This window comes from Xenopus laevis, chromosome 1L (assembly GCF_017654675.1).
Source record: "Xenopus laevis strain J_2021 chromosome 1L, Xenopus_laevis_v10.1, whole genome shotgun sequence".
In the NCBI taxonomy this organism is placed as follows: Eukaryota; Metazoa; Chordata; class Amphibia; order Anura; family Pipidae; genus Xenopus; species Xenopus laevis.
In genome coordinates, this window is record NC_054371.1 from 110993670 (window position 1) to 111009506 (window position 15837).

General features: G+C 39.3%; 1 protein-coding gene across 1 annotated transcript; it reads left to right on the plus strand.

The window, feature by feature from the left end:
- Positions 1 to 1889: 1889 nt before the first annotated feature.
- LOC108712762 (CD209 antigen-like protein E) lies at positions 1890 to 15508 on the plus strand. Its single transcript, XM_018255165.2, has 7 exons — positions 1890 to 2132; positions 3789 to 3900; positions 4739 to 4843; positions 7043 to 7213; positions 10363 to 10514; positions 14623 to 14729; positions 14913 to 15508. The coding sequence occupies exons 2-7, from the start codon at positions 3822 to 3824 to the stop codon at positions 15094 to 15096; spliced, it is 798 nt and encodes a 265-aa protein (XP_018110654.1). The 5' UTR covers positions 1890 to 2132; positions 3789 to 3821; the 3' UTR covers positions 15097 to 15508.
- The last annotated feature ends 329 nt before the right edge of the window (positions 15509 to 15837 follow it).

A 15837-nucleotide genomic window follows, 5' to 3' on the forward strand; every position in this document is an offset into this window, starting at 1 on the left:
TGTGTCAATGCCAGCTTATGTGTCTGTCTCTGTGTGTATCTGTGTATGTTCGTAAAATTAACTGTTAGGGTCAGATTTATCAAGGGTTGAATTTCAAATTTATGGGTGTTTCAAAGAACTCACATCAACTCCCATAAACTTGACATTTTAAAAAAAACAACCAATCTAAATTCATTTAAAAAATAAAAATTTTTAAAAATGGGTGAATATGATCGAGCTACAAATTCAACTCGAATTCGATTCATATGGTTTTTTTTTAAAAAAAGGTTTTTTTCAATAGTCCACCAAACCACTCCAAATTGATTGTAGGAGGTCCCCCATAGGCTAACACACCAATTTGGCAGGTTTTAGATGGCGAATAGTCAAATTTAAATTAATAAGGGGACAGTACATGATAAATTTCAAAAACATTTTTAAATGCGAATCAAATTTGGACTATTCCCTAGTCGCATTACACTAAAATAAACTCGAAATTTAAATTAAAAAATAATAATTTTTAATTTGACCCTTAGGGGCAGATTTATCAAGGGTTGAATTTCGAGGGTTAAAAAACCCTCGAAGTAAAATCCTTCGAATATCGAATTCAAAGGATTTTAGTGCAAAATGTTCGATCAAACGATCGAATAAAAATTGTTCGATCGACGATAAAATCGTTCAAATCAAAAGATTTGAATGATTTTAAGCGATCAATCAAATGATTTTTATTCGATCATAAAAAGTGCCCAAAACCTATCTACAATGTCCCCATAGGCTAACATTCAATTCGGTAGCTTTTATTTGACAAAGTATTGAGCTGAAGGATTTAAAGAGGCAGTACTTTGATTATCGAATGGTCGAACGATTTTTACTTCGAAACGTTCGATTCGATCGAATTTGACCAATTCGATGGTCGAAGTACCCAAAAAATTACTTTGAATATTTTTGGATTCGGACTATTCACTCGAGTTTAGTAAATCTGCCCCTAGTGTAGTGTTAATGTGTGTAAGGGCAACTGTGTGTCTGACTATAATGAACCTGTGTATAGCTGTTGAATCTTATAGGTACAGGTTGGCTGTGGGTTTTGCCTGCAACCAGTCTCACAGTGTATTTGGGGACTGCCAGGAGGGCCCCCAAGGCTCCAGTCCGACCCTGCCTGCTGCTCCATTGTATCCCCAACTATCCATGGCCTCACTCTATTCACTGTCCTCTTTTACCCTTTCCCTTCTCATTCTCCTGAGTTACCCCCACACTCACCTCTCAGTTGCTAATAACCCTCTGCCTCACTCTATATATCTATATAGAAATATCTATAATATTATTATAATATACATTGTTGCACCTCAGTCCCTCTCTCCTCCTGTCCTGTATCCACCTCATTGTTATTTTTGGATGACTCTTTTAACCCTTTTGCCACTTTGGTAGGAAAGCAGCTTTCCCTAGACTGAAACAGAATGTATAAACATAGATTCTATGCTAGTGACATTTTGTTGTGCACAATCTCTTGCTGCTGTTGTTACTCTACTTCATGTACAGTAGAACCCCAATTTTAAATTTTTTAGGGCACCAGAAAAAATGGTGTAAAGGCAGGGAATTGTATTATGCATTGTATATATTGGTGGGACCACAAAAAATGATAAAACATATGGAAAAAATTATGATATGTAAAATGGAGACTTCACTGTATATATCCAGCTGTAACTAGAACTCTAGAGGGAATAACATTCTACAAACCGCTGGCTAGTAATTGTGCTCAGAAAGTAGAAAATATCAAGTGCTGTCCTGACAAACAAGGAGTTTGTGTCACTAATAGAATGGCAATGATATACATGTGCAACTACTTTATATATTTATAGAAAATCAGTTGTTAGGTCTGTATGGAAACCAAAATATGGGGGGGTACAAGTAACTTGTGTAATATGTTTTCTTCCTTGCCTCAAAATTTACTGCTGATGCCCATGCTGAAAGAACCCAGATTTCTTAAGCTTAGGTAAAAGTCAGTTTTGTGTATTGTGTAAGCTGCTGCACATCCTGATATTGTGTCACGGCTAATGTCATTGCATCCGAAACATTTCATTGCAAAAAAGGAACTGCAGTCATATGTCTGGGGTCACTGATCATGATGAGGCAGCAGTGATACTTCAGGATCCCTTTAGGTATGTCATTTATTGATTGATTGATATATATATATATATATATATATATATATTTATATTTCCTATAGATTATATCCTTATAAACAGTCCTAAGTGATGTCTTTAGTTTTAATTAGTACCTAGTGATGTCATTTGTGTCAATTAAACATTTATATTATGACAAATAAAGTAAACTCTGATGTGAAATATGAGGATGCTAGAAGTCACCTCAATGTTTCATGACCTGTATAATATGTCTCCTGCCTTTATAAAGTTATGGAAATCCTTATATTTGACATTAAGGGGTACAATATATATATATATATATATATATATATATATATATATATATATATATATATATATATATATATATATATATATTTACATTTGCCACCAGACTATATTTTCCCAGTTCAGTCTCTTAAAATAAAAAAAAAATCATTGAAGCCAGTGTTTTTAATAGGGAAGAAAAGGTATGTAGATGAAAAGGTATTCTATCGGAAAAGAGGGTAACGCTATCCATATGTTTCAAGTCTTGATAAATGATGATTTTGGGCATTTTTGGACATTGGTCTGTGTTTGTATGTGTATTGTGCCTAGCACAGTTCATATTATGGTAATATAGCCCCTCTGTGTTTTGGTTGTTGGCAGGTTTACAGCAACTGCAAATGAGATATATCTGCCAACAATGTTCTTGTGCTTTACATAAATGATATAAGTGCTTCTGATGCCACATTTTTTACAGTATACTGTAATAGTACAGTATGTTTACATGTATATGGAGCCCTTTTTAGTTTTGTTATATAACTGGCCTTAGAAGAAAATAAATTGGATTGGAAATAAAAGCCACGCTGACAAATCACTACCAGGCTACCTTACTAACAATGAGTAAATTGCCACTAGAGCAGTAACCCATAGAAATGAACCAGCAATTTGTTTTAATCAGTCCTCAGCTGGTTAGACCCTGAGAACAGAAATCTGATTGGGTGACATCAATAGTCCCCAACCAGTAGCCTCAAAGCAGGTGCTTAGTTTTCAATTCCTCGCTTAGAGGCAAGCTTTGGTTCCATAAAAACCAGGTGTAAAGCCAAACAGAGCCTCCTGTAGGCTGCCAGTCCACACAGAGGCTACCAAATAGCCAATCATGTTCGTTATTTGAAGGGTTGTACCGAATCCAGGATTCATCCTTTTTCAGCAGGATTCGTATTCGGCAGAATCCTTCTGCCCAGCCGAACCGAATCCTAATTTGCATATGCAAATTAGGGGCTGGGAGGGAAATCGCTTGACTTTTTGTCAGAAAACAAGGAAGTAAAAAATGTTTTCCACTTCCCATATGCAAATTAGGGTTCTGATTCGGTTCGGTATTTGACTGAATCTTTCACGAAGGATTCGGGGGTTCGGCCGAATCCAGAATAGTGGATTCGGTGCATCCCTAGTTATTTGGCACACCCAGAAACTTTTTTAATGCATGTGTTGCTCCTCAACTCTTTTTACACTTGAATGTGGCTCACAGGTAAAAAAAAGTTTGGGGACACCTGGGTTACATCAATGGTGCAAATGTTGCTCAGTGTCTGAACACTAAGTGGAAAAAAAAAGCAAATGCAATGGGAACAAACAGAAATATCTTGAAATTATTCTGCTATATTATTTCTTTTCTTACTGTTTTTTCGGCAGCACTTTGTGAAGTTTGGACAGAGAAAGATATTAATGGAGTCTGAAATCACCTATGCAGAAATTCGCTTTCCCCAAGAACCCGGGGGCTCAAAACTGACTGGAGGCAAAATAAGTATGGTTCTATGTACCTGTGCCTTCTGGGAAATATAATTATAGAGTTTTGTTGTCACACAATGCTGAACACTCCATGCTTTCTGCAGACCTCCAAATAGTTCCCTTGTCCCAGTCCTTCTTCTTCTGCCCCCTGGACAGGTCCTGACTGAGACTCAAACTAGGCCCTGGCATTTAAAAAACACAGAGCCCTGAACATCCCCTAACAGGCCCAATAACTGGTGACAGTCTATGGCTCCTGCTGGTATTGGCCAGAATTTACAGGCATGTCCTTTAGTAAGACTAAGGTGCCTATTTACTAACATTCAGATTTATTTTCAAACATCAACATTTTTTCCTCTAAAAATTCTTTTTTTTGTAACTCTGAAAAATGTAATTAAAAAATGTGAGATTTATAAAGTGTAAAAACCAGGAAAAACTCTAATACAAAACTTTGCCAAGTAAACGCAGTTGAGGTCCCGAAATAGTCAATGGGAGCTACGCAGATCCGGTTGGACCTTTTTCTTTAGCCATTCAGAAGTTTTTGGATTCTTTTCGCTGGTAATTGTCTGTAAAACTCCCATTTTTTGCGGTTTTCAGACTTTTATTCGGATCGTTCAGCATTTTTTCTTGTCCCTACCTTTTATATTAAGATATTTTGATAAAGATATTTAAGATATTTTAATAAATTATATGGCATTTGTGGCATTCGTTAATTAGTTTATTTGTGGTTTCAAAAACCTCGAAAAACACTAACATGAGAATATTGATAAATGGGCCTGCCCATATAGTACAAAGCTATTTTTTTCCATTGGATTCTCAGAGGATTCTTCCTGATTGAATATTTTTACAACTTTCAGAATCGCCATTGAAGAAGCTTCCTACATCCAAGAGACAACATCTACTTGTGGTACTCACCTGTTGCTCCCTCTTCTTCTTCTGTTTCATAGTGATGACTATAATGTGTGAGTAACAGGTTTCTTGCAGCTAAATCTGAAGTATTTGATCAGAGTTTAAGGATGTCTCCAAAGGCATATGCAAGGAAAGTAAACATATATATTACATTATACAGGTCTGGGACCTATTATCCAGAATGCTCAGCTTTTACAGACTAAGGATCTTTCCATAATTTGGAAATTCTTTTCTTAAAGGGTTTGTTCACCTTCCAAACTCTTTTTTCAGTTCAATTGTTTTCAAATTGTTCACCAGAAATAAAGAGATTTTCATCTTTTATTTTTTACCGTTTTTCCAAAATCTAAGTTTAAAGTTTAATGTCCCTGTGAGTCTGGCAGCTCAGTAATTTAGGTACAGATTCTAAACTGTTACAATTTTGCAACATTTAGTTGATACATTTCTCAGCATCATCTCTGGGGTATTAGCAACTATTGTATCAATTCTAGCAGCTGCCTGTAATGAAACCCAGAGATTCTGCTCAGCAGGGACAAAGATAAGAAATGTATCAACTAAATGTATCAATTTAGGACAGTTGAGAGAGTCGGATACCCCCCCCCCGAGCTGCTTTAGAAGGTCAAAAGATGAAACTTTACACTTAAATATTAGAAAATAGAAAGTAATTATAAAAAATATGTATTTCTGGTAAACTATCTGAAACCAACTGAATTAAAAAAAAGTGTTGGAAGGTGAACAACCCCTTTAAGTTTGCTTAAAAATAAAATTGTAAAAACCCAATAGCATTGTTTCTCACCCATAAGGATTAATTCTATCTAAGTTGGAAGTACAAGGTACAGTTTTGTTACAGAGAAAAATGAGACAGATTTTAACATTTTAATTTTGAATTATTTAAATATAATGGAGTCTGTGGGAAACGACTTTCCCATAATTCAGAGCTTTCTGGATAGCGGGTTTCCGTATAATGGATCCTTATTTGATGTACATGAAAGGGCTTGTTCCCTTAAATTAGTTTGATGTCAAGAGTGATATTCTCTGGCACTTGGTTTTAATTTTTTATTATTTGTGGTTTTTGAGTTATTTAGCTTTTTATTCAGCAGCTCTCCAGTTTGCAATTTCAGCAATCTGGTTGCTAAGGTCCAAATTACATATTAAACAAAAAGAACCTTGTAAAGTGGGGAGTTATGGTTCCACAGTCATTGGGACCCTTCCCTCAAACTTACTAGCAAACTAATTCAGGCTCCAAACTTTCACTTAAAGTTACATAGTTAGCACAAATAGCAAGTTAAAACTTAACTTTTAATAAGACCAATAAGAACAAGCACTGGGCCATACCCACACACCACACCACTCTAAGTAAAAACAAAAAATTTACTGCTGCCAACACACGTGAGCAGTGCAGGTCTGTGACCTTAAAAAACATGCATTAAAAACTTGCATACAGGTTAACCATGAGGGTGCTATATGGGTTAGTTCTAAGTGGTAGGTATACAGTGAACATGCCAACATACAAAAAAATTTTGATAGCCCACTACCGCGCCAACACAATGGCTTCTTCAGGGGCATAGTTTACTTATGTCCCTGAAGAAGCCATTGTGTTGGCGAAACGCGTAGAGTTGCATAGGTGGACAGTGGGGAACCTAACTCCCATCCGTTCCCCACGTAGACAGGTAGAATTAGGAATTCAAGAAGGGAGGGGACATGTTCACTCTATACCTGCCACTTAGAACTAGTGGGGGAAGGGTCCCAATGACTGTGGAACCATAACTCTCCACTTTACAAGGCTCTTTTTATTTAATATGTAATTGTTTTCAAACCTGCGGGATCTCTTCTACTTAGTTCTCACTTACCTAGCTCCCTATCTATATTGATAAGGTCCAAATTACCCTAGGAACCTTGCATTGATTTGAACAAGAGACTGGAATATGAATGAGAGGGCCTGAATAGAAAGATGAGTAATTAAAAGTAGTAATAACAATACAGTAAATGTGTAGCTTTGCAGAGCATTTGTTTTTTTAAGAAATGGTCGGTGACCACCCTTTGAAAGCTGGAAAGATTCAAAAGAAGGCCAATAATAATTTAAAATCTATAAAAAATAAAAGTATTGCTTAGAATTAGCAATTCGTTTAGTTAAAGGCAAACCACTCCTTTAAGGGAACAGTGAATTATATAGATGAAATTATTTTCAGACTGTAGCAGAAAGATGCAGAAATTAGTTGATGCAATGGAACATGACCTTTTATATTCTCCCTCAGATATCTTGGCATCTGTTAACCTTCCTAAAGCATCAGAGGAATACAAAGCCATTAATTCTACCCTTCTGCAGCACCGGGCACAGTCTGAAGAGCTTCAGCTCAATTACACCAAGTTTTTGAGATGCATGATCGTCAGTAGCCAATCTTGTGAGGTGACAAACAGTTCAAACAGTAAGTGGCCTCCATAAAGCACGGTTAGAGGGAGGTGAGCAAGCAAAACTGCTCATACATCCACACAGTTTGGTGGATATTATAGCATGCAGAAAATGTTTAGGCAAAGAGAATCTGAGGTTTTTGCAAGCTACGCTGTGAGTTTTAACTTGTGAAATCTGTGGTTGTTATCAGTGGTCTAACTAGAGTGCACTGGGCCCCTCTGCAAAAAATTCTTCAGAGGGGCCCTGCGCACTCCGATCCCCATCCTCCCACCCATTTTCCGTACTGCCTCTGCCCCGCCCACAACCCACCTCCGCCCGCCCCAACTCCGCCCACTCCCCCACAACTTGCGTCCACCTTACTCGCCACAGGTAAGAGAGCAGCTGGGGAGGAGTTTTTTCTATTAGCTATAGAGAAAGCAGCCCCAACAGTCTAGGCCCCCTTGCGACTGCTGGGTCTGCTTCCTCTATACAGTAGTTACGCGTCTAAATCTCAGTATTTTAAGAAAGGCACATGTTGCAACAAAACACAGAAAGAAATCGCCAATGCTGGTCTAACTCACGCTGTGCCGGTGGTCTAGCTGCTGTAAACACCTTTGTGCCAGTGCTTGGTCTAACCCACATTCTGGAGTTGATCAGCTGCTATAAATGATAAAATGCCTATATTTGTACACAAAGAGAAAGAGAGAATTTGCCAGTGCACGGTTTGCTTTTAAAAATAATTATGGGATCAGTTATCCGGAAACCCGTTATCCAGAAAGTTCCAAAATACGTAAAGTCTCCCATAGACTCCATTATAATCAAACAATCCAAATTTTTAAAATGATTTCCTTTTTCTCTATAATATTAAAACAGTACCTTGTACTTGATCCAAACTAAGATATAATAAATCTTTATTGGAATCAAAACCCACCTTTTGTGGTTTATTAAATGGTTAAATGATTTTTAAGCAGTCTTAAGGTATGAAGATCTAAATTACAGAAAGACCCGTTATCCGGAAAGCCCCAGGTCCTGATCATTCTGTATAATAGGTCCCATACCTGTACAAAAAATGTACCACACTTTGGCCAACATATGTAAACTCACATGCCATGTCAAGGCTCCTCGTTGTACTTAAGAAAAGTTTAAAAAACGCGGCGCAGACCGTGTTAAAAACGCTGCAGAAAAATGTATGTGTGGCCATTCCATAAGGCTACGTACACACGTGTGGATTCTGGCTGTAGTTTAAAAAAGCCGTCTGCTGTGTAAATACACACCGGTCGGCTTTTTGAAAACCACAGTGAAAATCCGTACGTGTCCATAGCCTAAGAGGAAATAAAGGTTTTGCATTAGACCTGCTGTGAGACGATATCCTTAGGGGAAATGGGTTTCTTGCACCTACTTCACCAGCATGAGTGACAGCCATTCTCCTCTGAGGTTTACAAAGCAGATAATAATTAAGCAGTTTAAAATACAATGGGTTTTTTAGTCCTTCCACGGAATAATAACCAGGGGTCAAATGCCGTTTATGGCTCTCTACAGAACTATATAATAAACACCTCTCATATAAAATAAGACATTTATTGTCAAGATATAGTTTGTTTGTAGATGCTGGTTCTTTAAATGAACAAAGTTTGGTTAAATTAGGCAGACATTTTTCAAAGTAGGGCATAGGGAAGGGAACAGGACTAAAGCACCCCCTCAACTTCCACTAAACTCTCCTGTGACATGAGTGCAGTACAGTAAAAAAAACCTTTGTTATTCTTAATTCATATAATAGCAACATTTGCATTTGTAATATTTCTTCCATGTTAAAATAGACCTATACATTTGTACCTGTGATTGATTTGTGCTGTTACTTCACTGAAATAACAGGAAGACCCAATTTCACCACCAAGGAAATGACAAGCTGCCTATTAGAACAGGGCACACCAAGAAATCCTGGCAGCACAAGTTTAGCCTATGGGTTAGTGAGCTTCCTTGTCAGGCTAATTTGTACATAGACTTGTACATAGACTTTTGGGAGCAGCCAATTACTACTTAGTTGAAAGGAGGTCTGATTCAAAACTCTTTCCCTGCTCAAACTGACCTGAATAAAAGCTGAATACCAGCTTGGTCCTAGGGATAAAGTAACATCCAGGCAGTTAAAATATTTCTATGTCAAATTAGCCAAAGAGCTAACTTCCAACTTCTGTGGTACCGAGGACCATCATTTTTCTGACCTACGTGGTGGAGGGCTGATGATTTACCACTCCCCCTTTTAAACCACACCCATGTTACCACTAGAACTTTTAAGATTATATCCACATTAATGGTGGTAGCAGAACAAAAAAAAACAAATTGCTGGTGTTCATACCTCCCAACTGTCCTGTTTTTCGCAGGACAGTCCCAATTTTAACAGCTCAACCTGCAGTCTTGGTTTTTCACTGAAATGTCCCCACTTTCTCTTTGATCTCCTTCACTGAACAGCCAGAAAAAGATACAAAGGGCCAAAATCAATTCAGCGAGAACAAGTTATTTCATGGCTTATCACGAGAAAACACTTTTCTCCAAATTCAATTCCAGTTTTTTCCCATAGACTTCAATAGAGTTTTCACGTGATAAACATTGAGATCAGTTTTTCTGAATTGAATTGCATCTCAAATAGACTTTTCATGTGATAAACCTTTTCCTTACTGAATTGAACTTGGCCCAAAGTTTCAGAAACTTAATTAAATAAGAGGCTTTTTAACAGAGAGCCCAGAGTAGGCAGCACTTGCACTGAGATACATTTGTAACTATTTAGCATAAGCAAAGATACAATTGTAACTATTTAAGATAATAAGGCTTCTTGGGAGAACCAAGATGTTCAGCTGAAAGGGGTGCTTCACCTTTATGCTAACTTTTAGTATGGTATAGAATAGCAAGGGTCAGTTAATCTCAGGATTGATAAATTTATACAAGCTCAGCAGTCACAGGAGGCAGACCTTCATGTGGGGGCCACAAAAGGGGGGGATGCGGCTGCATCCAGCTCTAGGGCCACCAATTGGACAGCACTGCCATAGATAATCTATCAGAAACTCCACATTTGCATCCATTAAAAAAAAAATATATATATATATGTAAAAGAGAAATTGGAGGGATCGTGTGATTTTTATCGTTGGTTTGTAAATACTGTGCTGGTAATACTGTACCTGTGCCCCACTGCAGGTCTGAAGAGCCATATGTGTCCAGTAGGATGGCTAATACATAATGCAAGCTGTTACTATTTCTCAAAAGACAAGCTGACATGGGAACAGAGTAAGAATGTCTGTGAATCCTGGGATTCCCACCTTCTTACAATAAACAGCCTGGATGAGCAGGTAAATGTTGATTTTGGGCACAGAGCTATCATCTCCTTCTGCATCCAATGTTCTCACTACCAATTCTGCTGACAACATTAAGTACTTGATGGACTGGGAAAAACTGGGAACTACCGAAATATAAACAAACTTAATGTAAACCACTTGTTCATAGGGTGTTTCATTCATTATGGGTGGATTCTTTCTAACCAATTTATCAGCAATTTATCTTTTTAGTGTACTAACATGTATTAATGATGCTGCCTGGTTGGTAGGTTAATTGTGCCATAGCAACCATCTGGCAGTTTAAATTCCTGAAAGCTGTAGGACAGAGAGTGTAATTAAATTTTCTGGATGAAATTTACTGAAGATGCTTGATGTTTTGGCCACTTTAATTGTGCCGTTCACCCCATAGCCATGGCTGCCAAAAGAATAATTTATCTTTGGTGGAGATACTATAGTTATAGATGTTATATCTATCACGCTACGCACTCAAAAGGAAGCATGATTGTTGCAGTGGATAGGGCTCCAAATAGGCAAATGAAGGAATGCCTATCTTGCTGTATTGTGGGTTTGTTTAAGCCTATGATTAAGTGCCAGACGGCACGAAACATGTAAGGCTGTGCATTGATCTACTTCTTCCTTTTTTTTGCCCTAAAATAAAGTTTTCAATTTATTTAAAAGCCTGTTCGTGAGATCTCTGAGTGCACTCAGCACTATCTACATCTATTTGTTGTGAGATGTTCCATTTCCGTAAAGTGTGGAACTCCATTGGCTAGTACTCATAGTATGTCAAAACCATACCATAGGGCTGCATTTTGGAAGGAAGATGAGCCATCTACAGCACATTGTGTACAGCATCAAAGGGGCCGGAATTTTTCTGACCTATGTGGTGGAGGGCTGATAATGGAAACCAGTGTTCACCACTTTTAAGGCCATGTATATATTAATGGTGGTAAGACACCAAAAAAACAAATGGTTGGTGCTCCCGTGCTCATTATTAGGGATATTATATGTAAAACAAGTTTATTAAGTCATATTAAGACATACCCTTATATCCACACGCCTCATCCTTCACCGTGGAAAACACAGCAACCCAGAGCACATGATTAAACACCCCTAACAAGTATTTCCAAATGCTAACTAACCCCTACCAGTTTCACCTTCCACAGGCAGAGCAAGGCACATACAAACAGTACGGCAGGTACAGTATGATGCAGACAGGGAGCATAGGGAAGGCAGAGTATGGCACACCCAGAGAGCATAGGTAAGGCATAGTATGGAACACATGGCAGACAGAGTATAGCACACACAGGGAGAATAGGACAGGCGAAGTATGGCACACATAGGGAGCATAGGGCAGGCAGAGTACAGCACACACAGGAAGCATAGGGCAGGCAAAGTATGGCACACACAGGGAGCATAGGGCAGGTAGAGTATGAAACACAGGGAGGACAGACAGAGTATGAAACACAGGGAGTATAGGACAGACAGAGTATGAAACACAGGGAGCATAGAACAGACATAGTATGGCACACACCGGTAGCATAGAACAGACATAGTATGGCACACACAAGGAGCATAGGGCACACAGAATATGACACACATATGGAGCATACGGAAGGCAGGGTATGGCACACACAGGAAGCATAGGGTAGGCAGGGTATGCCACACACAGGGAGCATAGGGCAGGCAGAAAATGGCACACACAGGGAGCATAGGGGAGGCAGAGTATGGGACACTCAGGTAGCACAGGGCAGACAGAGTATGGCACATACAAGGAACAAAGGGCAGACAGAGTATGACACACACAGGGAGCATAGGGCAGGCAGAGTACAACACACACAGAGGGAGCATAGAGCAGGCAGAGTATGGCACACACAAGGAGCAAAGGGCAGGCAGAGTATGATACACAAGGAACATAGGGCAGGCAGAGTATGGCACACACAATGAGCAAAAGGCAGGCAGAGTATGACACACACAGGGAGCATAGGGCAGGCAGAGTATAACACACACAGAGGGAGCATAGAGCAGGCAGAGTATGGCACACACAAGGAGCAAAGGGCAGGCAGAGTATGATACACAAGGAACATAGGGCAGGCAGAGTATGGCACACACAAAGAGCAAAAGGCAGGCAGAGTATGACACACACAGGGAGCATAGGGCAGGCAGGGTATGGCACACACAGGGAGCATAGGGAAGACATAACGGAGCAGGAGACAGGGAAAATTATCAGGACCACAAAATGTGCTACATACAGTGACAGTGCTGGTGCCCCTTCATCTGTTTTTCTGAGGTGTGAACAGATGAAGAATGATGGCACTTTCAGTCTGGGTCTTAGGTGTGAACAGTACAGGGCTTTAGGGGTATGATCAATAGAGGTGTTACAGGTGTGAACAATGTGGGGGATTACAGGTGTGAACTTTACTGTCTGAATTTGAGGTGAAAACAATGCAGGGGCCAGTTAATCTCAGTACTGATACAGCACCTGTTGGACACTGCCTTAAAGGGATACTGTCATGGGAAAAACATTTTTTTTCAAAATGAATCGGTTAATAGTGCTGCTCCAGCAGAATTCTGCACTGAAATACATTTCTCAAAAGAGCAAACAGATTTTTTTATATTCAATTTTGAAATCTGACATGGGGCTAGCCATATTGTCAATTTCCCAGCTGCCCCAAGTCATGTGACTTGTGCTCTGATAAACTTCAATCACTCTTTACTGCTGTACTGCAAGTTGGAGTGATATCACCCCCTCCCTTTTCCCTCCCAGCAGCCAAACAAAAGAACAATGGGAAGGTAACCAGATAACAGCTCCCTAACACAAGATAACAACTGCCTGATAGATCTAAGAACAACACTCAATAGTAAAAACCCATGTCCCACTGAGACACATTCAGTTACATTGAGAAGGAAAAACAGCAGCCTGCCAGAAAGCATTTCTCTCCTAAAGTGCAGGCACAAGTCACATGACCAGGGGCAGCTGGGATATTGACAAAATGTCTAGCCCCATGTCAGATTTCAAAATTGAATATAAAAAAAAATCTGTTTGCTCTTTTGAAAAATGGATTTTAATGCAGAATTCTGCTGGAGCAGCACTATTAACTGATGCATTTTGAAAAAAACATGTTTTCCGATGACAGGATCCCTTTAAAGGAGAATTCAACCCATTTGTAAAAAACCGAGTACCCCCCAGGGAAATGCCCCATACTTTATACTTACCCCTTGGCACAGATTCTGCCAGTGGAGTTGCACACATCCATCTTCCGGGTTCTCGGTTAACTGGCTGGGAGATGGCAAGTTCAGTGTAATTCTGCGCATGCGCAGTTGTCGCTAGCTGCCAAACTGCTCCAACTGTGCATGCGCAGAAATACAGATCTCCTAGTCAGCTTATCAAGGACCCGAAAGATGGATGCGTGGAACTCCGTTGGCAGAATTTGCGCCAAGGGTTAAGTATAAAGTATTGGGCATTTCCCCGGGGGGGCAGTTAGCCTGGGGGGAGGAGAGAGGGAGGTCTACCTGGGGTGGGGGGTACTCAGTTTTTAACAAACGGGTTGAATTCTCCTTTAACTGTTTAAAGCATACAGAAACTATTTTAAATGTTTACCATTCCCCATACTTAAAAGGAAGCCATACCTATTGGTTACTTGCAGTAATTACATTCTTGAATTAGGATACTGTGGTTGCAAGTTTTAAAAATATTGATGACTTTGGACACCATCATACCCAAGTAATGGAATTCAGTCACCCAGTAAAGCCAGTGTAGCCCCCTCAACTGTAGGCACTTCAAAAGAAACTGGTAAAATATATCTATTAATTGGGAGGCCACTCTGATGCTCAGGTAAATTAAGGTGGCCATACACAGGCTGATAAAAGCTGTTGAATTACTGGCCAGTGTATGAGGCCCTCTGATGGGCTTCTTTGACCAATATGTGGCTGAAAATTCCAGTCTGATTGAGGACCACATTGGTTCATTGATGTGGCCCTCAATCCCACCACCTGCATTTCAGGCCTATTGATCTCCCAGTCATCGTCTGGCCCTAACCTTAACCACCTCCTGTGCAGATGTGATTACCCAATAATTGTAGTAGTCATATGATAACGAAGCACTCTCTTCTTTTTTTCTTAGAAGTTTATTACTGAGACACGAAAGTGTGGAAATTGGTGGATGGGCCTCAATGACCTGCAAAAAGAATCAGAATTCAGATGGGTTGATGGCAGTGCAGTGGAAGTGATGTAAGAACTTACATTATTTCCCTTTCCATTCTTATGACACTTATGATTCTTCAATTAGCCATATTGTAAAGAACCCTTTGGTGTTGCCTAAATGTCTTCTATGCCTCTTGATAAGGTTCTATGAGGATTAGCAAGCAGACCGATCAGTTATTATAAACGCCAATGCATTCTTTTTTTTTCTAGGTATTGGGATAGATTGCAGCCTGATAATTATAGAGAAGCAGAACATTGTGCAACAATAGGAGAAATCGGTTGCAGCAGAAAAGATAACAACTGGAACGATGATAGGTGTGAGAGACCCTATTCCTATGTTTGTGAGAAGGAGGCAGAGACTTTGTTGGACTTCTGGGTAATGCTTCAGAAATGATAAGGGCTCATCCTTCGCAATCTTTACCTGTAGAAGGAAAACCTTTGCAGACTTCAACAGCAGTAATGACGCCAGGCGTATGGGATGAAATACTGAATTTAACGGCTTGAATTACAAATTGGGAGATGGATTGGAGTTCATTGTATCCCCCCCCCCCTTCCTTGTTATTTATGAACTAAAACTCTCACTGTTTCTGACTTTGGGTGATGTTCTATACTCTTTTGGGGATCAGATCTAAGTTCTAAAGTTTGTTCAGTATGTGATCGTTTACACCTTTCATTTTTTAGTGGTTCCGTGGCACAAATCAAGTCACTGAGTTGTCACCATATATGTATAGCGTGTTTTCGGATTATTGTTTTAGTCTGGAACTCGCAGTTTGTATACTTATAATATAATATATATATTATATAAAAATGGCTTATATCAAAATTATTAGTTGGAATGTCAGATAGGTTAAACACAATGGTTGGTCCTGAACTTAGTCATTGGAAAACAATGCTAAATTCTCAAAAAGACATGTGTGGGTTAGCACTTTCATGCTATACACTCCCAGTACTCATCTGGATTCTCAGTTTGAATTAACAAGTCCATTTGTGCAAGTTGTGCCTCTTTAAATTGGATGGTTGTGGAGATTATTTTTGTACGTGGTCAACTCCAGACACAGGACATTATTTCCCACCTCTCTTTTCACCACTATTCAGCCTTGATCCTGCGATCACATTTTATTACTTAAATACAGAT